A 20,077-nucleotide genomic window follows, 5' to 3' on the forward strand; every position below is an offset into this window, starting at 1 on the left:
TTTTCAGCTGGCAAAGGATGTTGCAATTCTATAGCTTCCAACACAGGAGTTGGTCAAGGGATTCCCATCAACTGGGGAAGAAAGTTCACCTTTTGTCTCCTACCCCTTTCCTTTTCCACCTCCCTCCCCCCCCCCCACCCCCAACAATCCCATCCTCTTCATTCTGTTTTCTCAGTGAGCTGCAAGGTACAGCAGACGCCTTGCCTGGTCTGTCTGATCTACTGCAGAACTCCTAGCAGTGCTAGTGATCAATACATTATTAGTGGAATAAATGCATGAAGGAATAGATGAAGTCTTCCCAGGGAACTTGGGCATATTTCATGCTTACTTCAGGAAGATGTTCAGATTTCCATGGCTGTTCTCAAAAAGAAGTTACCACTCGGCCCTTTTCCTGACCCCTTTATCATTCATTCATTCATTCATTGGGCCAATATGTATTAAACAGTTCTTTTGAACTGGGCATTGTATTGTGTGCTGGAGAAACAAGCCTCGAGTTTCCTTCTACCCTACATCTCCCCTTCCACAGTGCTGGCCCCTTCCTTTCTACCTTTTTCCCTTCATAAGCACTGCCCAGGGCATCTGTCCCTGACCCCTGTTCGGCCTTTTACACAAGGGTCTGATATTTGGTCCTATTTGGTCCTGCCCACCTCTTAGAAGCTGAAGGAGGGAAGAGGTCTCTAGCCTCTGCCTTCAGCCCATACTCCCACCCCACTCGGGGACCTGGCTGGCCAAGTGAGGGACATGCCCCAGGCAGGCTCTGTCCCAAACCTCAAGCCACCCTGCCTCCTGGAACAGCCCTGAACTTTGTTGCCTCGCCACTGGTCCCCAGAGGTCTTGCCGAGCCCACCTGGTGCTCGGCCCCCAGTGCCGCGGCCTCTTGGTACTGCCTGCAGCTGGAGTTGCCAGCTTTTTGGAATTCCTAATCGCTCCTGGCCCCAGTGATTGGCTGCTCAGTTCTGACCCCACTTGGGCTGCCGCCTGGTTGGATAAAAGGGGAATTTCCTTGGGGCTCCAGAGCATTAGACACAGGAGGGGGCACCTGGGACCAACTTCGCAAAGCGGGGAGCCCGGCAGGGGGGGCTGGGGGCAGCGAAAGACCTGCGGTCTCGGCCCCTCCAAAAAGCCGGGAGATGACGGGGAAAGCCGGGGAAGCGCTGAGCAAACCCAAAGCCGAGACAGGGGCCAAGAGTACCTCGGGGGGCGCCCCTGCCAGGTGCACCGGGTTCGGCATCCAGGAGATCCTGGGCTTGAACAAGGAGCCCCCCAGCTCCCACCCACGGGCTGCCCTCGACGGCCTGGCTCCCGGGCATTTGCTGGCAGCGCGTTCCGTGCTCAGCCCCGCAGGAGTGGGCGCCATGGGGCTGCTGGGGCCCGGGGGGCTCCCCGGCTTCTACGCGCAGCCCACCTTCCTGGAAGTGCTGTCCGACCCGCAGAACGTCCACCTGCAGCCGCTGGGCAGAGCGTCGGGGCCGCTGGACACCAACCAGACGGCCAGTTCGGGTAGGTGAGGGTGAGGCTGTGCGGCCGCCTGATTCGGGGCGAGAACCGGGAGCTCCGCACCGTCGGCTCTCGCCTGCCCGACAAGGCCTTCTCCAGCGCAAAAGTTCATGCCAGACCGCTGGGTCGCGCGGCTAGGGCCCGGTTAGGGCGCGCTCGGGAGCGGGGGCCGGGGCCGGGAGGATGCTCCCCGCGCCCGCCGCTTTTCCGTCCCGGCGTTTCCGGCCGCCGCTCTGTGCTCGGGTCCCCGCGTCCCGCCCGGCCGGGTCGCGGCGCCCTGTTACGGCCCCCCTAGAAACCTGGGGGGGGGGGGGTGTCGGAGCCCGTGCTTTGGAGTCTCTGGACAGGCTGGAAGCCCCCAGGTCCACTTTCCGTGGAAGGCCCGGCCTCCGGGAGGACCCACGCTCCTGGAACCCGATCCAGTTCCTTGTGCCCGGGAAGCGGGTACCCGCTCTTGTCCCTGCCCCGATGTCCAAACTCCCTCCTCCTTTTCTCCATTCCAAAACCCCTTGTTGGTCCATTGGCGTCTGTTTTTCACACCACGACCAGGGATAACCTGGTCACTGCTGCGCCGAAGCGGCCGCGATCCGACGGAAGCGCCAAAATAGATCCAGTCCCGGCGCCTTGCAGGCTTGGAGTCTCGGGGGGCCCCCGGGTGATTCCCGCCGCGCCATCCCCGGGCCGCTTTCCCGGACTTGCTTTCCCGCTGCTCTGCCACTTCGGCTCTTTTTCACCTTCGGCTCTTACCCCGATTTTTCGTTTTCATTTTGCTTTTTAATATTTGGAGAGCAACGAAAAGTGGCGCGCCGCCAGCTTTCCCACCTCGAGCCCGGGCGCACTGCGCCAGCACTGCGAAAGGGGCTGCACCCGGGAGCCCCCAGCCTTTCCCGGTTCCCAGCGCCCCGCCATCACTCCTTACGGCCAACTTTTCGTCCTGGGTGCCCTGGTTGCAAGCGTAGGGCAGGGCGTGAAGCCGGGCACATTTTGCCGGGGGTCTCTACGACCCGCTGAGGCTGCCTGCCTCCCCCGCCGCCCCTGCCCCGAGCGCGCCGGACCGCCTGTCATTGCCTCTCTTACAACGAAAATCTATTCAAAAACCTTCAGATTCGGGCGCCGACCTGCGTGGGGCCAGCCTGGGCTTTAGGGATGGGGACGGCCACCCCCGAGGGCTGCCTAGGGGACAGCGCTGACCCCCGCCGCTCCAAGCCCGGGTGGGGTCCGCGCGGGCTTCGGGGGCCCTGACGCTCAGGGTCGCCTCCGAGCGCACCCACCCCATTCTGCCGCACGTCCCTATCTATGCCCGCTTTCCAGATTCTGAAGATGTTTCCTCCAGCGACCGAAAAATGTCCAAATCAGCTTTAAACCAGACCAAAAAGCGGAAGAAGCGGCGACACAGGTGAGGCGGGCCCGCGAGGCGCTTTCTGTTACCTCTCCTGCCCATCGACTCCACCCCTGCCGCCCCCCGCCCTAGGCTTGGTCGCTCGCACCCTATTTTCGCCGACCCCAGATCGGAGGTCGGAATCAGGGTGGAAAGACCCGGCGTTGTTCCGGGAGGTCTGCCAGGGGCCCTGGCGTCCGGCCGCGCCGGGCGAGCAGCATGAGGACCGAGAGGGGCGGCCAGGAAACCCGCGTCTCTCTGGCTTTGCCGGTCCTTGTGCCGGAGAAACGAAAGGCCGCAGCTCCTGCCCATCCCGCGCCAAGAGAGGGCCAGGCGGCCCCGGAGCTCTCGGCTGCACATGCCGAGAGCCGCGCAGACCCCTGTGTTCTCATCTGCCCTCTGTTCCCCGTCCCCCGTTCCTCTCCCCTGGTCCCTGTCGGCTCGACCATCGCCCTAGCTTTCTGCTGCCCGCCATTCCCCAAAGCTTGAGCGTGATATCTGCATTGATGGGATTTTTTCTCTTGGCTTCTGCTCTTTTTAATCCTGGGTGGGTCGCTTCCTTTCACTGCGCCTCAGTTTCCCCGTCTATAAGATGGGGGTACGGGTGCGTCTGGACTGCGTGATCCCACCAGCCCTGGGAAGGGGGGGCTGCCTGGGGGTTCAGACTAAAGAGAGGGTGGGTTCGTGTGTGTGTGTGTTTTTGTGGGTATGTGTGTTGAAATACAACTTTAAATAGGCAATCCTTGCGCCAAGTTAGAAATTTGATAGGTTCCAAATTCAGGCTATATCCTGAAAAATAATTTCCTTCCCTACCCTCCACCATCATTCCCTTCCTCATGGGCACCGCTGTTACCGGTTGCTTGTGTAAATTTATGAGGAGGTTTTGGAGAAAATAAAGGAGCGAAGAAGAAAAATCTGTGTGTCCTTAGCGGACGCTGCTCCCAGGCACTGCCGGGCGCTGGCCTGCGGAGCGTCTTGGCCTTGCTCTCTCCCCGTCCCGGTCCAGGCACCCAGCCCACAGGATTCTTGCCTTCGGGGACGTGCCCCCGCTGGGGAGCTCTCCAGGTCCCCTCCCCTCCCCTGCTCATCCTCTTCTCTCTTCCCAATTTGTTCTCAGCCACTGTGCACCCTGTCCGTGCTCCCCTGCTCATTAGTCCTCCAGAAACTCCCCGTAGACCCCCGTCTGTTCAAAGGGCCCTTCCTGCCCTCTCAGACCCCGGCAGGCTTGGACGTGAACGAGGAGGAACTTCGACCCGGCTGCTCAGCGGCCTCCGTTCATTTCCTTCAAGCAGCTGTTTGTGTTTTGTTTTGTTTGTTTTGTTTTGAACCGTAACTTTTTTTTTTTTTTAAGTCTGTCCAGATTCATTCCACAAATATTCATTAGAACACCTCCTATGCACCCACCTCCCGCGGGTCCCAGGTTGGGTGACCCCGTCCGCCTCCGCAGTGGGGAGAGAGGGTCTGTTCAGGGAGCGCAGGTCGGTCCGGCTGCGCTACCCCAGTGCTGGTGTGGGATGGAGGGCGGGCGGGTTCCCATAGCATGGAGAGCGCTGGAAAAAGCATCCCTTAAGGTTTTAACCTGGGGTGCAGGGTCAGTGTTTCTGCATCAGGACATCTCATGGTGTGGCACCTGGAACTGAGTGATCTGTAGCCCAAAGTCCATACTTCAGGTTCCTGACCCTCTGCCCGCACCTGACACCCTCTCTTCCAGGGAACCCTGTGGGAGCCAGAGAGGCAGGGTGGCAACTCGCAAACACCGGGGAATTAACTGCCTTGGGTTTCTGACCATTTCTGGTGCATGCAGGGAGCAGGTTATTGGAGAGGGGCGAATGGCTACTGATTCTGGTTGCAGTTTTTAATTAGCAAACAAAATTCGTTTTCCTGAGCCTCTGTCATTTGGGGATTTGGGGTGAGATGATAATCCTGAAGTCTGGTGATGAGGAATGGGCATATATTTATGTCCCCAAAACAATCCAGACTTAGTAGGGGTGGAATGGGGTAGGGGAAAGTGGCGGCGGTGGCTAGGGTCACTCAGATTTTGCCCTTCTCAATACCCAGAAAGCTCAGAACAGGAGCTAAGAAGGTCTGGGGTCCTAAAAACTGGGGGCAGGATTTGGGTCATCGAGGGGGGGCTTGGGGGTGAGAGGGTGGGAAGAGAGGGAGGGGTGCGGTTAGGCTCCCTAGAGAGCAAGACAACAAATGGAGCATCTCTGAGGCAGGAATTAAGGGAAGTTTGGGGGATGTGGGGATTTCTTGACCAGGGCCACTCCCAAGCAGGGGCTAACAGTTGAATGGTCCTAAATGACCTGTAATCTGCTCTCTTCTTTGCTTTGGCCAGGACATGCTACCTGTGTGTTGAGTTTCCCTAATTTTGAAAAGGTCTTGGTTTGGTTTTTTTTTTTTTAATTGTTTATTTTGATGAGTGGCTCAGAACCCTCTGCAAAGTGGCAAAAGAGAAATAGAAAGTAGTATTCAAAATTCTGAAGGATTAACTTTCTGTATACAGAAGCATTCTACCCCCTCTCCAGAGAACAGGAAAAACGATTTAGAATCAAACCAGTCGTTTTCTATAAAAAGCAGAATCTTTCTTCCTCACACACATCCTGCATCATCTCCCAGGATATTAAAGCTGAAACCGGCGTGAGGAGTGTATGGGACTTACATTGTACTTTTTCTTTAGGCTGGATTCCTTATGGGTGGGGGTGCAGCCCTAATGGATTCTAAGCCCCCATGCCAGCCCCAGCGGCTAAATCCCAGGGTATCAAGCAAGGGGGGTACCGTTTTTACGAGTCTAGTTTGTGCAATCTGAACAATAGCTGTTGTTGGCAGGTCTAGGATAAAAGCCACCTGGAACCTGGTGAAATTAAGATCTGAAAAGAGAAGAGTTTGGGTTTGGAAGGGAGTGCTTAGTGGCTTTTACAAGAAAGGGGGTTCTATAAGCCCCCTAATATTAGATGCAAAATTTGATGTCAGAGCATATTCATTTATGCATTTTCCTAGGGTGAGAAAATGTCACTTTTCCCAGATTCTTAAAGCCGTGTGCAGCCCAAAATAGATCAATATGAACAGAGCGGGAGTGCGGGGTGGGGGGGGGGGGGGCGGGGGGGCAGACGGATGGGTGTGCTGTGCAAACAGGCTCTCAGGGTGACTTGAATGGGACCCCAAATGGGACTCCTGCTGGGTGAGTGTGGGACGGCTGGAAGGTGGCCCTCACTTCGGAGCACAGGAGGGAGCAGAAGAAAAGACCCGGTGGGGTGCTCCAGGGACCGGGTGGTGGCAGGCTGGGACACTGGGGTGGGGGGAGGGAGTGGGAGATTTCCGTTCTCAGCTGTACAGACGCTGGGGTGCAGCTGTATTTGACTCTCTGGTGAGTCTTCGTGCTTGGAGTGCAAATTTAAAAAGCAACTCTAGCATCTGTGAGAGGAGCCCAGGAAGCAAATACAGGTGGAGCCAGGGCAGTTATTTGTTTAGAGAGCCCCTCCTCTCTGTGTCTGCGAGGAAGAAGTGGGATATTCTGTGGTTTTCTAAAATGTCTTCCTTAATCTTCTTTCTCCAAAAGCATCTCCAGAAAGTGTCCAAATGTGAAATCTCACTGGGGACGAAAATAATACCCCCCCTCCCTCCCAGTAAACTATGGGCTCAACTATGAGTATGAGTGTGAGTGTGAGTGTATGTGAGGTGGGGCTGTGTCCCATTGTGCCAAGCCAGCGTGGGTTTGGGGTCTGGGCCGGGGACACAGAGGAAGGCCTTCGTGCTCTCCCTGGGATAGGCTCCTTCAGTTTCTGGGGTGCTGAGTGTGCGTTTTTGCTCCCGCAGGACAATCTTTACCTCCTACCAGCTAGAGGAGCTGGAGAAGGCTTTCAACGAGGCCCACTACCCCGACGTCTACGCCCGGGAGATGCTGGCTATGAAGACAGAGCTGCCGGAAGACAGGATACAGGTAACGGAGCCCGTGCCCCTCCCTCCCACACGCTCCCCGCTTCAGGGGGCATCCGCTGCTCCAGAAAACACAGCCCCCACCTCCCACACGCTGCTGTAGGGACACGCCTGCCTGAAACAGACATTTGACAGGCATTTGCTACACACCTACTACGCGAGGTGGGCACTGTGGGGCATAGGAATCTTTGCAGATGTGGCCCGGCTGGCGGGTCCACATGGTCGGCTTCCCCAGGACAGCGAGAACTGAGTGTGTCAGACAGACCCCGAGGGAACCCGGTGGTGAGAGGAGTGCTAGGTGGGTCCTGAGCAGGGTTCCCCTTCTGGTGGATGGCCCCCAGCTCCAGCTAACTGTCTGCTCCAGGCATTGGTGGCCCCAGGCTTCTCTGGGTGGCTGTGGGGGGTGGGGGAGGTGGCTACTAGTCCTGGCCCCAGTCTGTTTCCTTTCCCTCCCCTCTCCTCCCTTCCTACTGCCACCACCTCTGTCCCCCTGAGGCTTGTTGCCCCCTCATGATCCAGCAGCTGCTGGCCGTGCCCTGGGCCCTGCTCCCCCATCTCTCCCCAGGTCTGCTCCAGCACACGGCCTGGGATAGGCGCTCAGGCCCTGGGATTCCTCTCCACGGGAGTTCTGTGGCATAACCAGCCACTGTTCTGGGCTGGGCTGTTCTCAGCTGTGGGGGGCACAGAGACTCCTTTCAGTACCAGCAGCAGGACCTTCCCGAGTCCAGCATCTCCCTAGTCAGGAAGGCGCGAAGCTGCCTAATAATTCCTCTGGGAGAAGAGGGAGTCTGGTGAGTTCCCGGGTAGGGCTTCCAGGAGGCACGAGAAGAGAAGGGAGTGGGGGAACATTTCCAGAAGATTTAGAGTTGCCTAAGCTGGAGGTCCACCTTAAATGAAAGCTGCTCCCACCATCCGAGTGGTCCAGAGAGTAGCTCACTGCTGAGGCTGGGACATGGAGGGTGGGGAAAGGTTCCTGCCCCACCTTCCCAAAGTCCTCTGTGTCCCCAGGTGTGGTAAGGATGTGGTGGTGGGGGTTGCTTGGCAGTTTTTCCCTGGAGGACCAGAGAGTAGGAAATGAGGTCATGAGCTGCTTTTCCAGAAGAGCCTTCTCCCCTGGAAATCTACTTGGAATTTCCACCCATGGCTTTAGACATTGACACTAACAATAAGCTCAATTATTCATAAGCAGATTATCTGTTTGGTGCATTATTCACGGTGGCCTGGATCCATCACTGCCACCCAACAGGGTTCCAGTGGGGTGAGCGCTGGGGGTTGATTCTGAACCTTGTGTGTGTGTGACATGTTTGTGCACATGGCACGTATTGTATATAGGATGTGTGTGTGTGTGTGTGTAATGTATAAGCCAGGCCCCCACCCAGTGTCTGTGTGGTAGTCACCCTGGCGCCTTCATCAGCACACAGTTGGCCATTCCAAGTGTCTGGGGTAAGGGCGAGGGGCTGACAAATTCCTCTTGTTGGCAGGCGCCACGTTTGCACTAGAGTCCAGCAAGAAGGAACAGCTTGTCTCTTGCGGTGGGTTGTCCTAAAGTCTGGCTGTCGTGGTGGTGGTGGTGGGAGGGGACGTTTGGAGCCTGCTGGGCTCAGGATCTGGGGAAGGCTCTCTCCAAGCCGTGACAGTCCCTGATGGCTCCACAAGCCCTGACCGGTGGATGCTGCCAGAGAGCCAGCGTGGAGGAGCTAGGTAGCACCAAAGAGTAGGACATTACTTACCTTGGAACTGTGAGGACTGGCAGTGGCATTCTGTGGACAGGGGAGAGCGGAGACAAGACTCTCTCCAGCCCTGTGAGCACAGCTTGGTTCTTTGGTTAAATGCTGCCCCCAAGGAAGCGTGAGTTGTCTAGTAGTCCTGCCCCAGAGCATTTTACCAAGTGTCCTGGGAAAGGTCCTAGTATGCATCAACAACAATCACAGCTGTGATTGACAGAGTAGGTTCCATGTACAAGTGTTCCCTAAATATGTGACATGCACCAGAGAGGCAGGGTGGTCTGATGGTTAGGGACACCCCCTCTGGAGCTGCTGCCTGGGTTCAAGTCCTGGCTTCACCAGTTACGAGCTGAGTGGCCCGGGCAGGATGCCTATCCTCCCGGAGCCTTCCAATCCTCATCTGCAAAATGGGGAGGAATGTGGCACCTGCCTGCTGTACAGATGCCCTAGGTGTGTGTGTAAAGTGCTCAGAGCAGGGCCTGGGCCTGGCTGGGGCCCAGCTATCACTGGGTTTCAGCTCTGACCTCATTAGACCCCCAGGAACAACCTGGGAGGTAGAGACCCTTAGCCTCCTTTTATAACTGAGGAAACTGAGGCCTGGTACCTTGTCCACAGCCATACAGCTAGTAAGTGAGGAACACAGGACTCAGATCCTGATTTGAATCTAAAGGTCTCACTTTCAACCCATGCCTCTGGGTTTGAAGCCTTGCTCTGCTTTGACTTGAAGCTGGGATACAGAAGTGGTTTGAAGTGGGATGTGTGTGTATATTAAACTTTCTTTATAAAAATAACCAACATTTACTAGGCACAAGGCACTGTTTAAAAACAAAATAAAATCCATTCATTAAAAACGTATTTTTTTAGTGGACAAATTCATGTACATGAATTCAAAAGGGTGAAAAATGAATCTCCCTACCCACCAGCAGCCCCTCCTGTGGTAACCATTTTTTTCTTTTTTCTTCCAGAGATAGTTTGTGCATGTTCAACAAGGAATTCTAGAACACTCTGAGGCACAGAGTAGTTTGCCTAAGGTAGTGAGAGCAGGATTCAGACCTGAGTCTTTCTCTGTTCCTGTGTGCTTCACTCTAGTGCTGTCATTTCTGTGTTGTTTAAGTGGGAGCAATGCTTCTAAACATGGAGAGCTTTCAATCAGAGGCCTTCGTGCGTGTGTTGGCGGTGAAGGTTGAGGAAGAAGGGGCACTTATCAGAGACTCCAAGTCAGAAGTTAGAAATCCTCAAGGTGGAAGGGAAAGGTTATTGGACTGCATGTCAGAGGCCCAGACTCTTGGTCCTGGCTCTGACACCTGCCAGGTGTAACAGAGGCCAGGTCACTCCCCATCTCTGGGTTTCAGCTTCCTCTTCTATCAAAAGGAAGAGGTGGGGGTCCCTCTCAGGCAGGGGCCTCTCAGGATCGCCTCCCCTCACCAGGTCCCTGGGCCACCACTGATGGAATGGGGTGCAGGACAGGTGGTGGCCAATGGTCCCGGGCAGACAGCTGGGACATACCCCCTGGCTGTCCCCATCCAGACAAACACCCTGATAGGTCTGAGGCCTTCATGTCTAGAGTCTGTCTAATGAAAACCTATTTCTAATCCTCGTTTCACAGCCAGCAAGTCAAACTCCGAGCCTCCAATTGCTCAGTTGTAAAATAATCATAGTATTTTTCAGAAATTCTAATTTAATGAAAATCTTATTACTGGCATTTGCTAAGTACTTGCCATCGTCCCAGATGTTGTGAGGTGCCTTCCATGCCTTGTTATGTGTAATCCTGACAGCAACCAAATGAGTCAAAAACTATTTTTACCCCATTCTCTGGAAGAGGAAATTGAGGGGCTGAGAGTGGGTAGTAGACCAGGGTTAGAGACCGGTGCTCTGCTAGACTCAGGCGAGACCTCATGTGATTAAATAGGAACGCTGCTCTGTATCAACCCTAACCAATGGGCAGGACTTTTGACAGTGGTGGTTTCCTGTGATTTGGCCTTGGGCGCTTGTACTTCCTCACTCTGCCCCTCTCTGGGTAGGGATGGAGGAATACGGTGTACTCTTAGGGGAAAAAGCGACCGAGTCTCCCTGTCAGGCTCAGGCACACGGTCTTCTTTATGCCTCCATATATACATGTGTGTGTGTGTGTGTATATATATGCAGGGACATGGCATTCTGGAAGGCCCCACCAGATGTCAGTCCTGGGGAAGGTGAAATGCGTTTCCAGAACTGACTTCTTTCCCCTGTAGGGTGTCTTGCTAGCAGAGTGTTAAGATTCAGGTACACGCACTTAGTTGTTTGCATACTTTTTTTCTGGCAAAAGTCATACTTGTTATGAAAATGCAAACATTACAGAAATATGAAACGTGCAAAATGAATGGAGGCCCCCTGCCCACAGCTTAGTGTATATGGTATATTTAGTATATACGGTAGGTATACAGTAGAGGTTTGGATATCTTAGCCTGGGATATTTGTTAGAATCAAATATCAAATATCACCAGGCAGCTTTTTAAAATACCCATACTGAGTCCCCAGATCCACCAATTCTAATTGGTTGGGGCTGCAGCTTTGGCACTTGTAGGTTTTTTTAAGCTCCCCAGGTGATTCTGTGTGCCTTCAGTGTTAAAACAGTGGTTAGAGGCTCAGGAGGGATGTTGCCATGTTTTAAGTGAGAGGATGGGGTTAGTATGAACGAAAGTGCTAAATAAACTGCCAGGTGCGCCGGGAAGGAGACTGCCTGGAAACATGGGCAGAGCTGCCCCCTAGTGGGCATTGGAGGCTGCAGCAAGGCCCAGCTTGCATAGGGATAGGGAAGAGCTGAAATACGGTGTCAAAGTGCTGAGGTGGTTTGAAGGGTGAAGTTAAATCACAGAGGCGATGAGCCCAAATTAATCAGTGTCCAGCCAGAGGAGGGGAAAGAAGCGGGGTGAACGTGATGGAAGCTGCACATGACCGGCAGAGCCAGGCGATGGCATGTGGCGAGATGGAAGGGCAGGGTTTGGACCAGCACAGGCACCCGCGGGTGAGAAGGCCATCCATTGTGAATGACGTCGCCATTAGGGGTCGATCCTGGAAGGACCGGAGAGGGCCCTCTGGAAGGCCCATGGAGGGAAGAAACCCTGGGCTTGCTGTCCTGTGGGGATACAAAGATGGGAGACAGTGGGACAGGAGCTATGTGATGGTGCAGAGACGAGAGAAGCTGAGGTTCAGCCATGGCTGCTCATGCCTGTTACCCACATAAAGAGCTAATGGAGGAGTCCGGCCAGCTGCAGAGCACCCAAGAAATCCTTCCCTGGATCCAGTCCATCCTTGGAGGCACAGACATCCTCTCTGCTAGCAGTGGAGGCACCTGCCAGAACAGCTGCCATCAGCTGGAGACATCCTACCTGAGCTTTCTGAGCACTGCTGGGACACCACCTCCGAGGGGGAATGCGTCAGGAAACCCAGGCTCTTCCCCAAGCCGGAAGATGTTCCCAAACCTCCCCTGCCTGGGCCTCCGCACCTGGTGTCCCTTGGTGTCATTCATGGGCCCCTGCTCGGGCACCCGGAGCTCTGGGCCATAAGGCAGGGTCCTCGCTGAGGCCTTGCCGCAGGCCCGCCCGAAGAGTTCAGGACCAGACTCCCACGTGTTCTAGAAAGAGGATGAGAGCGCATTAAAGCAACATTACAGGTTTGCCAGACCCAAGAGACCAAGTAGGAAAAGGGAACAAAATGCTAAGGAATCTCAAAGGTAGGAGATGGGAGAAGCTGGTTTTATGTTAAAAGCCTCATAGAGCGTTTACTTGGAAGCAAAGCCTCATCTCGTTGCACATTTGTCACAGAATCCAAGCAGCAGACCAACATTTTTTACCTTTTCCTATGTGCGAGGCATTTCCCACAAACTGTTAACATTTTCCACAAACCTCCGAGGAGGTGGAATCATGAGGCAGACAGAGGAAGTGGAACCGGAAGCTCAGAAATGTTAAAAAAAAAAAAGCAAACAGGGTGGGCCACGGTGGCTCAGCAGGCAAGAATGCTTGCCTGAGATACCAGAGGACCTGGGTTCGATTTCCGGTGCCTGCTCATGTAAAAAAAAAAAAAAAAAAAAAAGCGCCCAAGAGCTCCAAGCCAGCTGGTGCAGAGCAGGGTCCTACAACCCAGGTCTTTTACCCCGGAATTACAGCAGGATGGCAGGGAGTGTGGGGGCTGTGTGGACGTTCTCTCCCATTTGAACCTCCAGCGTCTGGAATGAACTTGAAATGCAGGAGGAGTTTCAAGGGCCTCAGGATGCCAGGAGGGGAAAATAGAGACTATTTTATTAAGATATTATAGCCTAGAGGTTAGTTTTGTCTTTTTCTGCCTCCTCCAGTTGCTACTGTGGTCATTGTTGTTATTTGTTTTTGTTGTTATTTGCTGGCTCAGCACTGCCAAAAAGCAGGTGGAGGAGGCCAGAAGGGCAGGAAACGCCACTGATTAAGAAATGTGCTTTCATAGGAATAATAATAGGTAATATTTATTGAGCACCTTCTGTGCGCTAAGCATTGTTTTAGGAACTTTTGCTTATTCCTTTAATCCTGAAAGCAACTCTGAAAGGTAGGTATTCTTAGTTCATGTTTAAAGAGACTAAGACTGACAGAAGTCAAGCAACTTTCCCACAACCACACAGCAATTGTTATCAGAGCTGGGAATTCCAGTTCAGGGCGGGCTGACCTCAATACTTCTTGCAAATGTTTGAGCTCTGTACATATGCTGGCTGCTTCTGGGAAGAGGAGAGAGAAGTAAATATGAAGAATGGTTAGGATAAATTCTGATCCCTTGTCAATTTCCCCCCAAGGCACCACTGCCATAGCTTCCCTGCCAACTATCCTAAAAAGAAATTGTTTTGCCTGTCCAAGTTCTCCTCTATAAATTGGAGCAGCATCTGGTCTTTCAGGAGAGCCAGGCATTCCAGGAACCCATAACCCACGGTCAGGATGATTCCTAGTTTCAGCAACCAGCTGGCACCAACTCCCCTGGGAGAGTGTCGGCAAAGCAAAGCCATGATCTGCTGACCAGTTATTCATTCACCCAAAGGAGAGGACCCAGAAAAACGGTTCTGTTTGCAGGTCACAGAGATGATCTAAATCCCAATTCTGCACCTGTTCTTTAGTGTTCCATTAAGGATGCCCTTTCCATCTGAAAGCACACACCCCCGCCCCCATTTGAAGCACCAATGCCCGTGGAACTCCTGGGGAAGCTGAGCCATTGCCCCTTTCCAGGCATCCACACCTGGGCAGGTGGAAGCATCTTTATCTTTTATGCTCCCAGATCTCTTCTTCAGGATTTCTAAATCCAAATTGCACTGCAAACGGAAAGTTCTTTCATTTTTGGCATCAAAACTCATTTGTTGGCAAAAATCAGGTCTGATTTTATATTCTTTATTCATTCTTAGTGAATGTGTATACTTATGCTGCAGAAATCAAAAGTGATGGGTTTAATTATGGGCAGCTGAGGCTGCAGAGTGTTATGTAACATGCAGTAATATACATCTCAAATCCAAAATATTCTCGTTTGACTCTGAGGGTTCCACTTAAGGGTTATGACTGTTACATTTTATAATGCCTTTAGTGTATTCAATCAGGACCGGTCATCACCCGACCAGGAAGCAGATGGCTTGCTTATAATCACGAAGAAGCTTTCCAGACCCTCTGCTCACAGGACATGGTACCTGGAATTCCATCAGCAGGTGGCTTCTCTAAGAGGTGGAGGAAACCAGAAGTCATTTAAGTACCTTTAAGTGGACCAGTCCTTTTACATTTTCCTTCAGTGGGAGAAGGCATCTCGAGACCACTGGATACTTGCGGTGAGGGATCAAGTGCTAATGGGATGGGGATCAGAGAGGGCCGAGTCAGGGTCTGAGGAGGGGAGAGATCTAGACCCCGCCCAGAGCCAGGCAGGCTGAGGTCAGCCGGGGCCTGCCCTGCTCGCGGCTCACGCGCTTCAGTGCACCCAGCGCGGTCTGGGCTCTGGCCTGGGGGAAGCCTCAGACCCTGGCCAACGAGCTCCCCAGGAGGGCCCGATCACCGAGCTGCAGGTGCCAGGCGGTGGCAAAGCTGCGACCACCGGAGGTGGGACGAACGACCGTTTTTCTAACGGCGCTGGCCGTTGTGGGGGCGTCTGAGGCCGAATCTCTCCCGTTTCGTGTGGCTACGGGTCATTTTTTTAAAGAAATGCCCAAAGAGTTACAAACTTGAAGATGTGCGTGGACCGTGCGGTCTTTCCACCCGGGCAGGGCGTCTCGGGTGTCCGGGCTTACCCCGGGCGGTGGAGGACGCCAAGCGGGCGGGCAGGACGCGGAGCCCCGCGCCGTGGGCGGTGCTCGGCGCAGACTCCCGGCCTCCGCGGGCTGCTCGCTCCTCCTCCTCCTCGCGGCGGGCACCGCCGGGCGCGCGGACCCCGAGCCCCAGCCCGGCCCTCCCCGCGGCGGAGGCAGCAAAGGGTTAAGCTGTCAGCGGCGCGGTGTTAAACAGGTGTCAAAGGCGCCCCATATATCTGCAGATGGAAATCAAATTCTTTGCCGTATAAAAAGATAAATTACCCAGGCGCTGCCGCGCGTCCCACTCATCACGCCAGCGCCAGACGGCAAGCAATTTTTTTTTTTAATGTGCTAACGACCTAATCAAGCAATCAAGTCGGAGAAGATTGCAGAGTGACCCGGGCAGCCATCTGCCCGCGAGCCCCGCATTCATTTCCCGCGCCCCCGCGCGGGGCGGGGACCGGGGGAGGGGGCTGCTGCGGGGGATGCGGGGGTGAAAATCCTAAACAAATTAACACCCAATTTTCCCCGTCTAATTAGTTAAATGAGAAGTGTTTGGGGTCCCCCGGGGAGGGGGAGCGGCTCGCGGCGAGGCAAACGCTGCCTCCCCAGTATTAATTAGTGCGGGTCAATGCTGGGCTCCCGGGAGAGCAGCCGCTTTAATTTCCCGTGATATTTCAGTGCCTGAGGCCCATCGATTCAAACTGAAATTAACTTATTTTTCAATCAGCCCAGGGCTGCCCCTGGGGGTGACTCTTCTTTTGCCGCCTCCTGAATAGAGCTGGAGCAATTTTTCATCAAAAGCTGCTACCTCCGCAGCCCGGGCCGGGGGAGGGGCGAGGGGGGCGCCCGGAGGGGAGGGCGGGGAAAGGGGCCGAGGCGAGGGAATGGAAAGCGCCGAGGAAACTAATAGATTTTCCCGAGCCCTCCTCTTCCCCATGCGCCCCCCACGCCTCCCCCGCGCCGGGGGTCTCTCCACCCTTGGGGTCAGGGCCCCGAGGGGCAGTGAGGAAGAGAGGGTCCCCCGCTGCGCTTGGGGACCTCGCGGCGCGCAACAGTTTCCCGCGGGGACGACGCAGGGGAAGCTCCCCGCTCATTCGGCAGCTGCAAGTCTCAGGAAAGCTGCTTTGGGAGACCTAGAATCCTACCCTCTCCCCCACCCCTCCTCGCTCCCCCAGGGTGGTGGGGATTCTAGGGTCTCTTCCAAGTGCGGGGCTAGAGTGCAGCCGACACCCCAGGGTTCCCCGATCCCCTTCAGACTGCACCAGTCAGCTTCCTGGCCAGGGGAGCATTCCCTAGCGTGCTTCCCTTCCCTCCATTGGTCCCCACCCCCAATTGCTCCTCATCCCCAGGGAGATTTGTCTTGTTCCTTGAGAAAGAATAACCGCCTGGCAGCCATTAATGTCACCCAGAGTTGGGACCAAACTGTGGAGACTCGAGAACAATGGAAAAGGTGCCGCCTGGTGAGCTGGCAGGGCTTAGCCAGGACAGGCTGGGAAGGGAGGCTGCTCAGGCCTCTGGGGAGTGTCCCTGCCCTGCTTTGGAGCAGGCAGAGCTCCCCAGCCTGCAGAGACCTGGATGAAACCCCCAAGACCATCATCCTTCCTTTGCTCAGAGTCTGCACTCACCTTGCAGCCTTCCATGCCCTCCGTGCAAATCAGGAGAGAGATTCTGTTTCTACATGGGAGGTGTGAGCACTTGGCGGGGAGCTAAGGGAGCTGGGCTTCTCGGTGGCAAGCTGAGGACCGCCCCTGGGTGCTGCCCCCCTGCCGGTTGCTGTCAGGACGCATGTCGGTCCCATCTCCCTAGAACTGCTCTAAGGGGCACTTTGATAGGACCTGCGATCCTTCTTCTGAACTTCCCTGAGCCTGGAGGAACATGGGGTGGGCGGGCTTAGGTAAGGACCCTGTGCGGAGAAACCCACCGTCAGAAGGTGGAGGGACGGGCCCGCTGGTCACCTAAGGACCGGGGACCTTGACTCCAAGTAGACATGTGTCCTAACCTGTCCCTCTGCACTGGCAGGTCTGGTTCCAGAACCGCAGAGCCAAGTGGAGGAAGCGGGAGAAGTGCTGGGGCCGGAGTAGCGTCATGGCGGAGTACGGGCTGTATGGGGCCATGGTGCGGCACTCCATCCCCCTCCCGGAGTCCATCCTCAAGTCTGCCAAGGACGGCATCATGGACTCCTGTGCCCCGTGGCTGCTGGGTAAGAGCCCGCACCCTCCTCGGGGCCCTGCCCCTTTGATGAGGAGAGCGGGCTCCCTAGGGGAGGGGACCGTCCTGGAGCCAGGGTGTCTGGCCCACAGCAGCCTAGAAGGAGACAGGCCTTCCGGCCCAGCTGGAGGACTCAGGGGCTGGTGGCTCTCCTTGGATGGAGGGCCCCTGACTGTGGGTTCTGTTGCCCACGGGTTTCTACACCCCTTCTCTCCTGGACCAGAGGTGGGCTAATGGTGACGGAGATGGTCCCCCTAGGGGGCTGAGGGAACCCCTTGGTCTCTTTGGCCACCATCCTGGCTCTGCCCAAAGGACTTCTTACCCATTCCCCACCCACCCCTGGCCGCATCTCTTCACCTGCCAGCTTTGCCACCACCTGCCGTCGGGGCCCATGTCTGATAACAGCACTAGTTTATCATGAGGTTCTAAGATCTGCAGTCCCAGGAGGGAGGGAATGGGGGAAGGCAAGTGCTGTGCCCGGGAGGGCTGGAACAGGCTGCCTGGGGGCCAGGTGCTCCGGGCCGGGCATGGAGACTCCCTCTGCAGGCCTGGTTCCCTGCTGCCAACCCGTAGCCCCATCACCCCTGGCCGCCCTCCCCTGCTCCCACCCCAGCCCCGGGGACACGCTTGTGACCGCGGTGTGTGACATTAAGGCTTTCTGCTCGTCCTTAATTCTGGCCTCTCTCTATCTTTGCTGTTTTCAGTTCAAGATGGCTTTCCCAGGCGCTTTTCTAAACCCGAATACCAACAATTCTTTCTAGGGATGCACAAAAAGTCACTGGAGGCAGCAGCCGAGTCGGGGAGGAAGCCCGAGGTGGAGCGCCAGGCCCTACCCAAGCGCGACAGGATGGAGCTGGAGGAGCGGGGCCCCGACGCTCAGGCGGCCATCTCCCAGGAGGAACTGAGGGAGAACAGCATTGCAGCGCTCCGAGCCAAAGCTCAGGAGCACAGCACCAAAGTGCTGGGGACTGTGTCGGGGCCGGACAGCCTGGCCCGCAATGTGGAGAAGCCGGAGGAGGAGGAGGCTGTGGACGAAGACAGGCCGCCAGAGAAGCTGAGTCCCCCGCAGCTCGAGGATGTGGCTTAGGTCACTGGAGCTCCAAGACTCTTCTCTTCTTGAAGCTGCGGGCCAGGCGGTGTTCTCCAAGGCAGGGCCCAGACCTGCCCGCTGCCACCCTTTCCCTGCCCCACAGGCCCTCCCGTGGCCCCCTGGGTGACTCTTGGCACAACTTGGTCAAGGCTTTGGACCAGGCTGAGGCATCCCCCTCCTGGCCTTGACCTCTCAGCGTCCTCATCCCAGCATTCTTGCCTCTGAAGCCTTCTTGCTTGCCCCAGTCTTCAAGCCCTTTTCACGCAATACTCTGGCAGCACTCACTGTCCAAATCCACCCCTTACTCTCGGTTCTCTTGCTCTAAAGGGTCATCCTGCCCAGTTCTCCATCCCTTATGGATTCTGCTCTGTCCATGCCTAAAAGTCCATTGCTGCAAATACATGGCCTGCCACAGGTGGGGTACTGATTGAGACCCCGCACTCCAGCTCCGATGTCCCGTGCACCCCAGGCCTCAGCAGAAGTCTGCTTCCACCCTCAGCCTGTCTTTTGGGGAGACCTGGGCCTGGGTGTCAGCTTGCAGGCACAACCTCTGGGACTTCTTTCCCACCCATCAGTGGGGTCTGGATTAAACCTGGGAAGTCTCGTCCTGGGCCCCTTGGCCACCCTCAGTGTCATGCCCTGCCCTGGTCACCCTTGGAAACCCACCGTCTCCATACCCAGCCTACCCCCACCGGTTCCTCCTGTCACAGGTGCCAACACTAGCATGTGACTCACTGCACTGCTGGGGAGTCCAGCCCCCCTACCCAGGACCTCGGGCCTCAGAGCCTGTGTTCTGAAGCATCCAGACTCTCTGATATGCTGCCTGTGACCCTTCCCCTAAAGCTCCTTGCAAATTACTGGTTTGCATGTGCCCTTCCTTGGAGCAACCCAATCTCACTGTTTAATGGACACCTAGGAAGCCACAGACCTGGACTTAGTCTGAGGCAGGCTGTCCCTGAGAAGCCAGACTGGAGTTGGCCGGGGCTATAAATATTCATCAGAAAGGATGTGGTCTGAAGAAGGTTGTGGGAAAAGACTGTAAGGGGAGCAAAGCAAGAGGTCAGGGTTAAACCCAAACTAAGCTGCAGGTGCATCTACCTTCATGCGAGGTGTATGCCCTGAGTGTGTCCATTAGAACAAGACAGACAGGATACACAGGTTGGAATAGGAGGTGGGAGCGCGGATGAGGTTTTGTCCTGTCTGCTGCCCCTGGCACCACTCATGTGATAGTGAGAGCACAAAGCCTTGTTCCCAGGCCAGGCCCAAGGCCTCTGCCCTCCCACCTCCCCCGTGACATTTCCCCCTACCATCCCACCCACTTTTGCAGGGAATACCTCACAAAAGACAGGCCTGCCACAGTGAGTTGCAATTTTAATTCTGTATCAAAAGTTGGTTTCGTTTTCATTCCCTTCATGGAACTCTCTACCCTCCCACCCTCGCCCCCAGTTCTTGTCTTTGTCCCCCGATGGTTTAAAGTGTTAGATGGTAGCCCTTGGTATGTAAATAATGTATATACAGTGAGAAGGAAGAAACTTGATATTTGAGGTGTTTGAAATATGGAACTGTAATAACTTCTAGGTATTCTAAACATGTGATTCCTGTGCCATTTTCTGTAAAGACACAAGTCAGAATAAAATTGCCGTAAAAACAGCAGGCGAGGTACCCAGGAGTTCTCCGTGGGTGAGGAAGCTGCGTGTATCTGTGTGTCTGTTTGCGGCACAAAAAGTTAAACCGCAGAGTGATGTTTAGGCTAAAATTTGAGTTTCTTCTTTCAAAATTACTCCAACTGCAGAGGCACGAGGGCCTGCTTCTGTCCGCTGAGCTGACCGGCTCTCGAGGGGTATGTGTCACTGTGAGATGAGGCCCTGCTCCTTGCAGGCACAGCTCCAGTGTCCAGCTGTGGAGCCCCTAAGTTCTGACCGATGACTCCCACGTGATAGATTGCCTTTCCCTTTCCTAATTAATCCTATACCCTTCATGCCCCA

The 20,077-nt window shown here is 55.2% G+C and overlaps 2 protein-coding genes across 2 annotated transcripts; one reads left to right on the forward strand and one right to left on the reverse strand.

Moving 5' to 3' along the window:
• The first annotated feature begins 1,130 nt into the window (after window positions 1-1,130).
• On the forward strand, window positions 1,131-18,221 carry VSX2 (visual system homeobox 2). The gene is made up of 5 exons (XM_077122268.1): window positions 1,131-1,500; window positions 2,809-2,893; window positions 6,692-6,815; window positions 16,814-16,994; window positions 17,764-18,221. The coding sequence occupies exons 1-5, from the start codon at window positions 1,131-1,133 to the stop codon at window positions 18,087-18,089; spliced, it is 1,086 nt and encodes a 361-aa protein (XP_076978383.1). The 3' UTR covers window positions 18,090-18,221.
• LOC143652653 (uncharacterized) lies at window positions 9,272-15,100 on the reverse strand. Its single transcript, XM_077124355.1, has 5 exons — window positions 15,074-15,100; window positions 14,792-14,980; window positions 14,204-14,230; window positions 12,020-12,148; window positions 9,272-11,650 (listed from the first exon to the last, which is right to left on the reverse strand). The coding sequence occupies exons 1-5, from the start codon at window positions 15,098-15,100 to the stop codon at window positions 11,384-11,386; spliced, it is 639 nt and encodes a 212-aa protein (XP_076980470.1). The 3' UTR covers window positions 9,272-11,383.
• Window positions 18,222-20,077: the final 1,856 nt, after the last annotated feature.

Source organism: Tamandua tetradactyla, chromosome 12, assembly GCF_023851605.1.
Source record: "Tamandua tetradactyla isolate mTamTet1 chromosome 12, mTamTet1.pri, whole genome shotgun sequence".
NCBI lineage: Eukaryota > Metazoa > Chordata > Mammalia > Pilosa > Myrmecophagidae > Tamandua > Tamandua tetradactyla.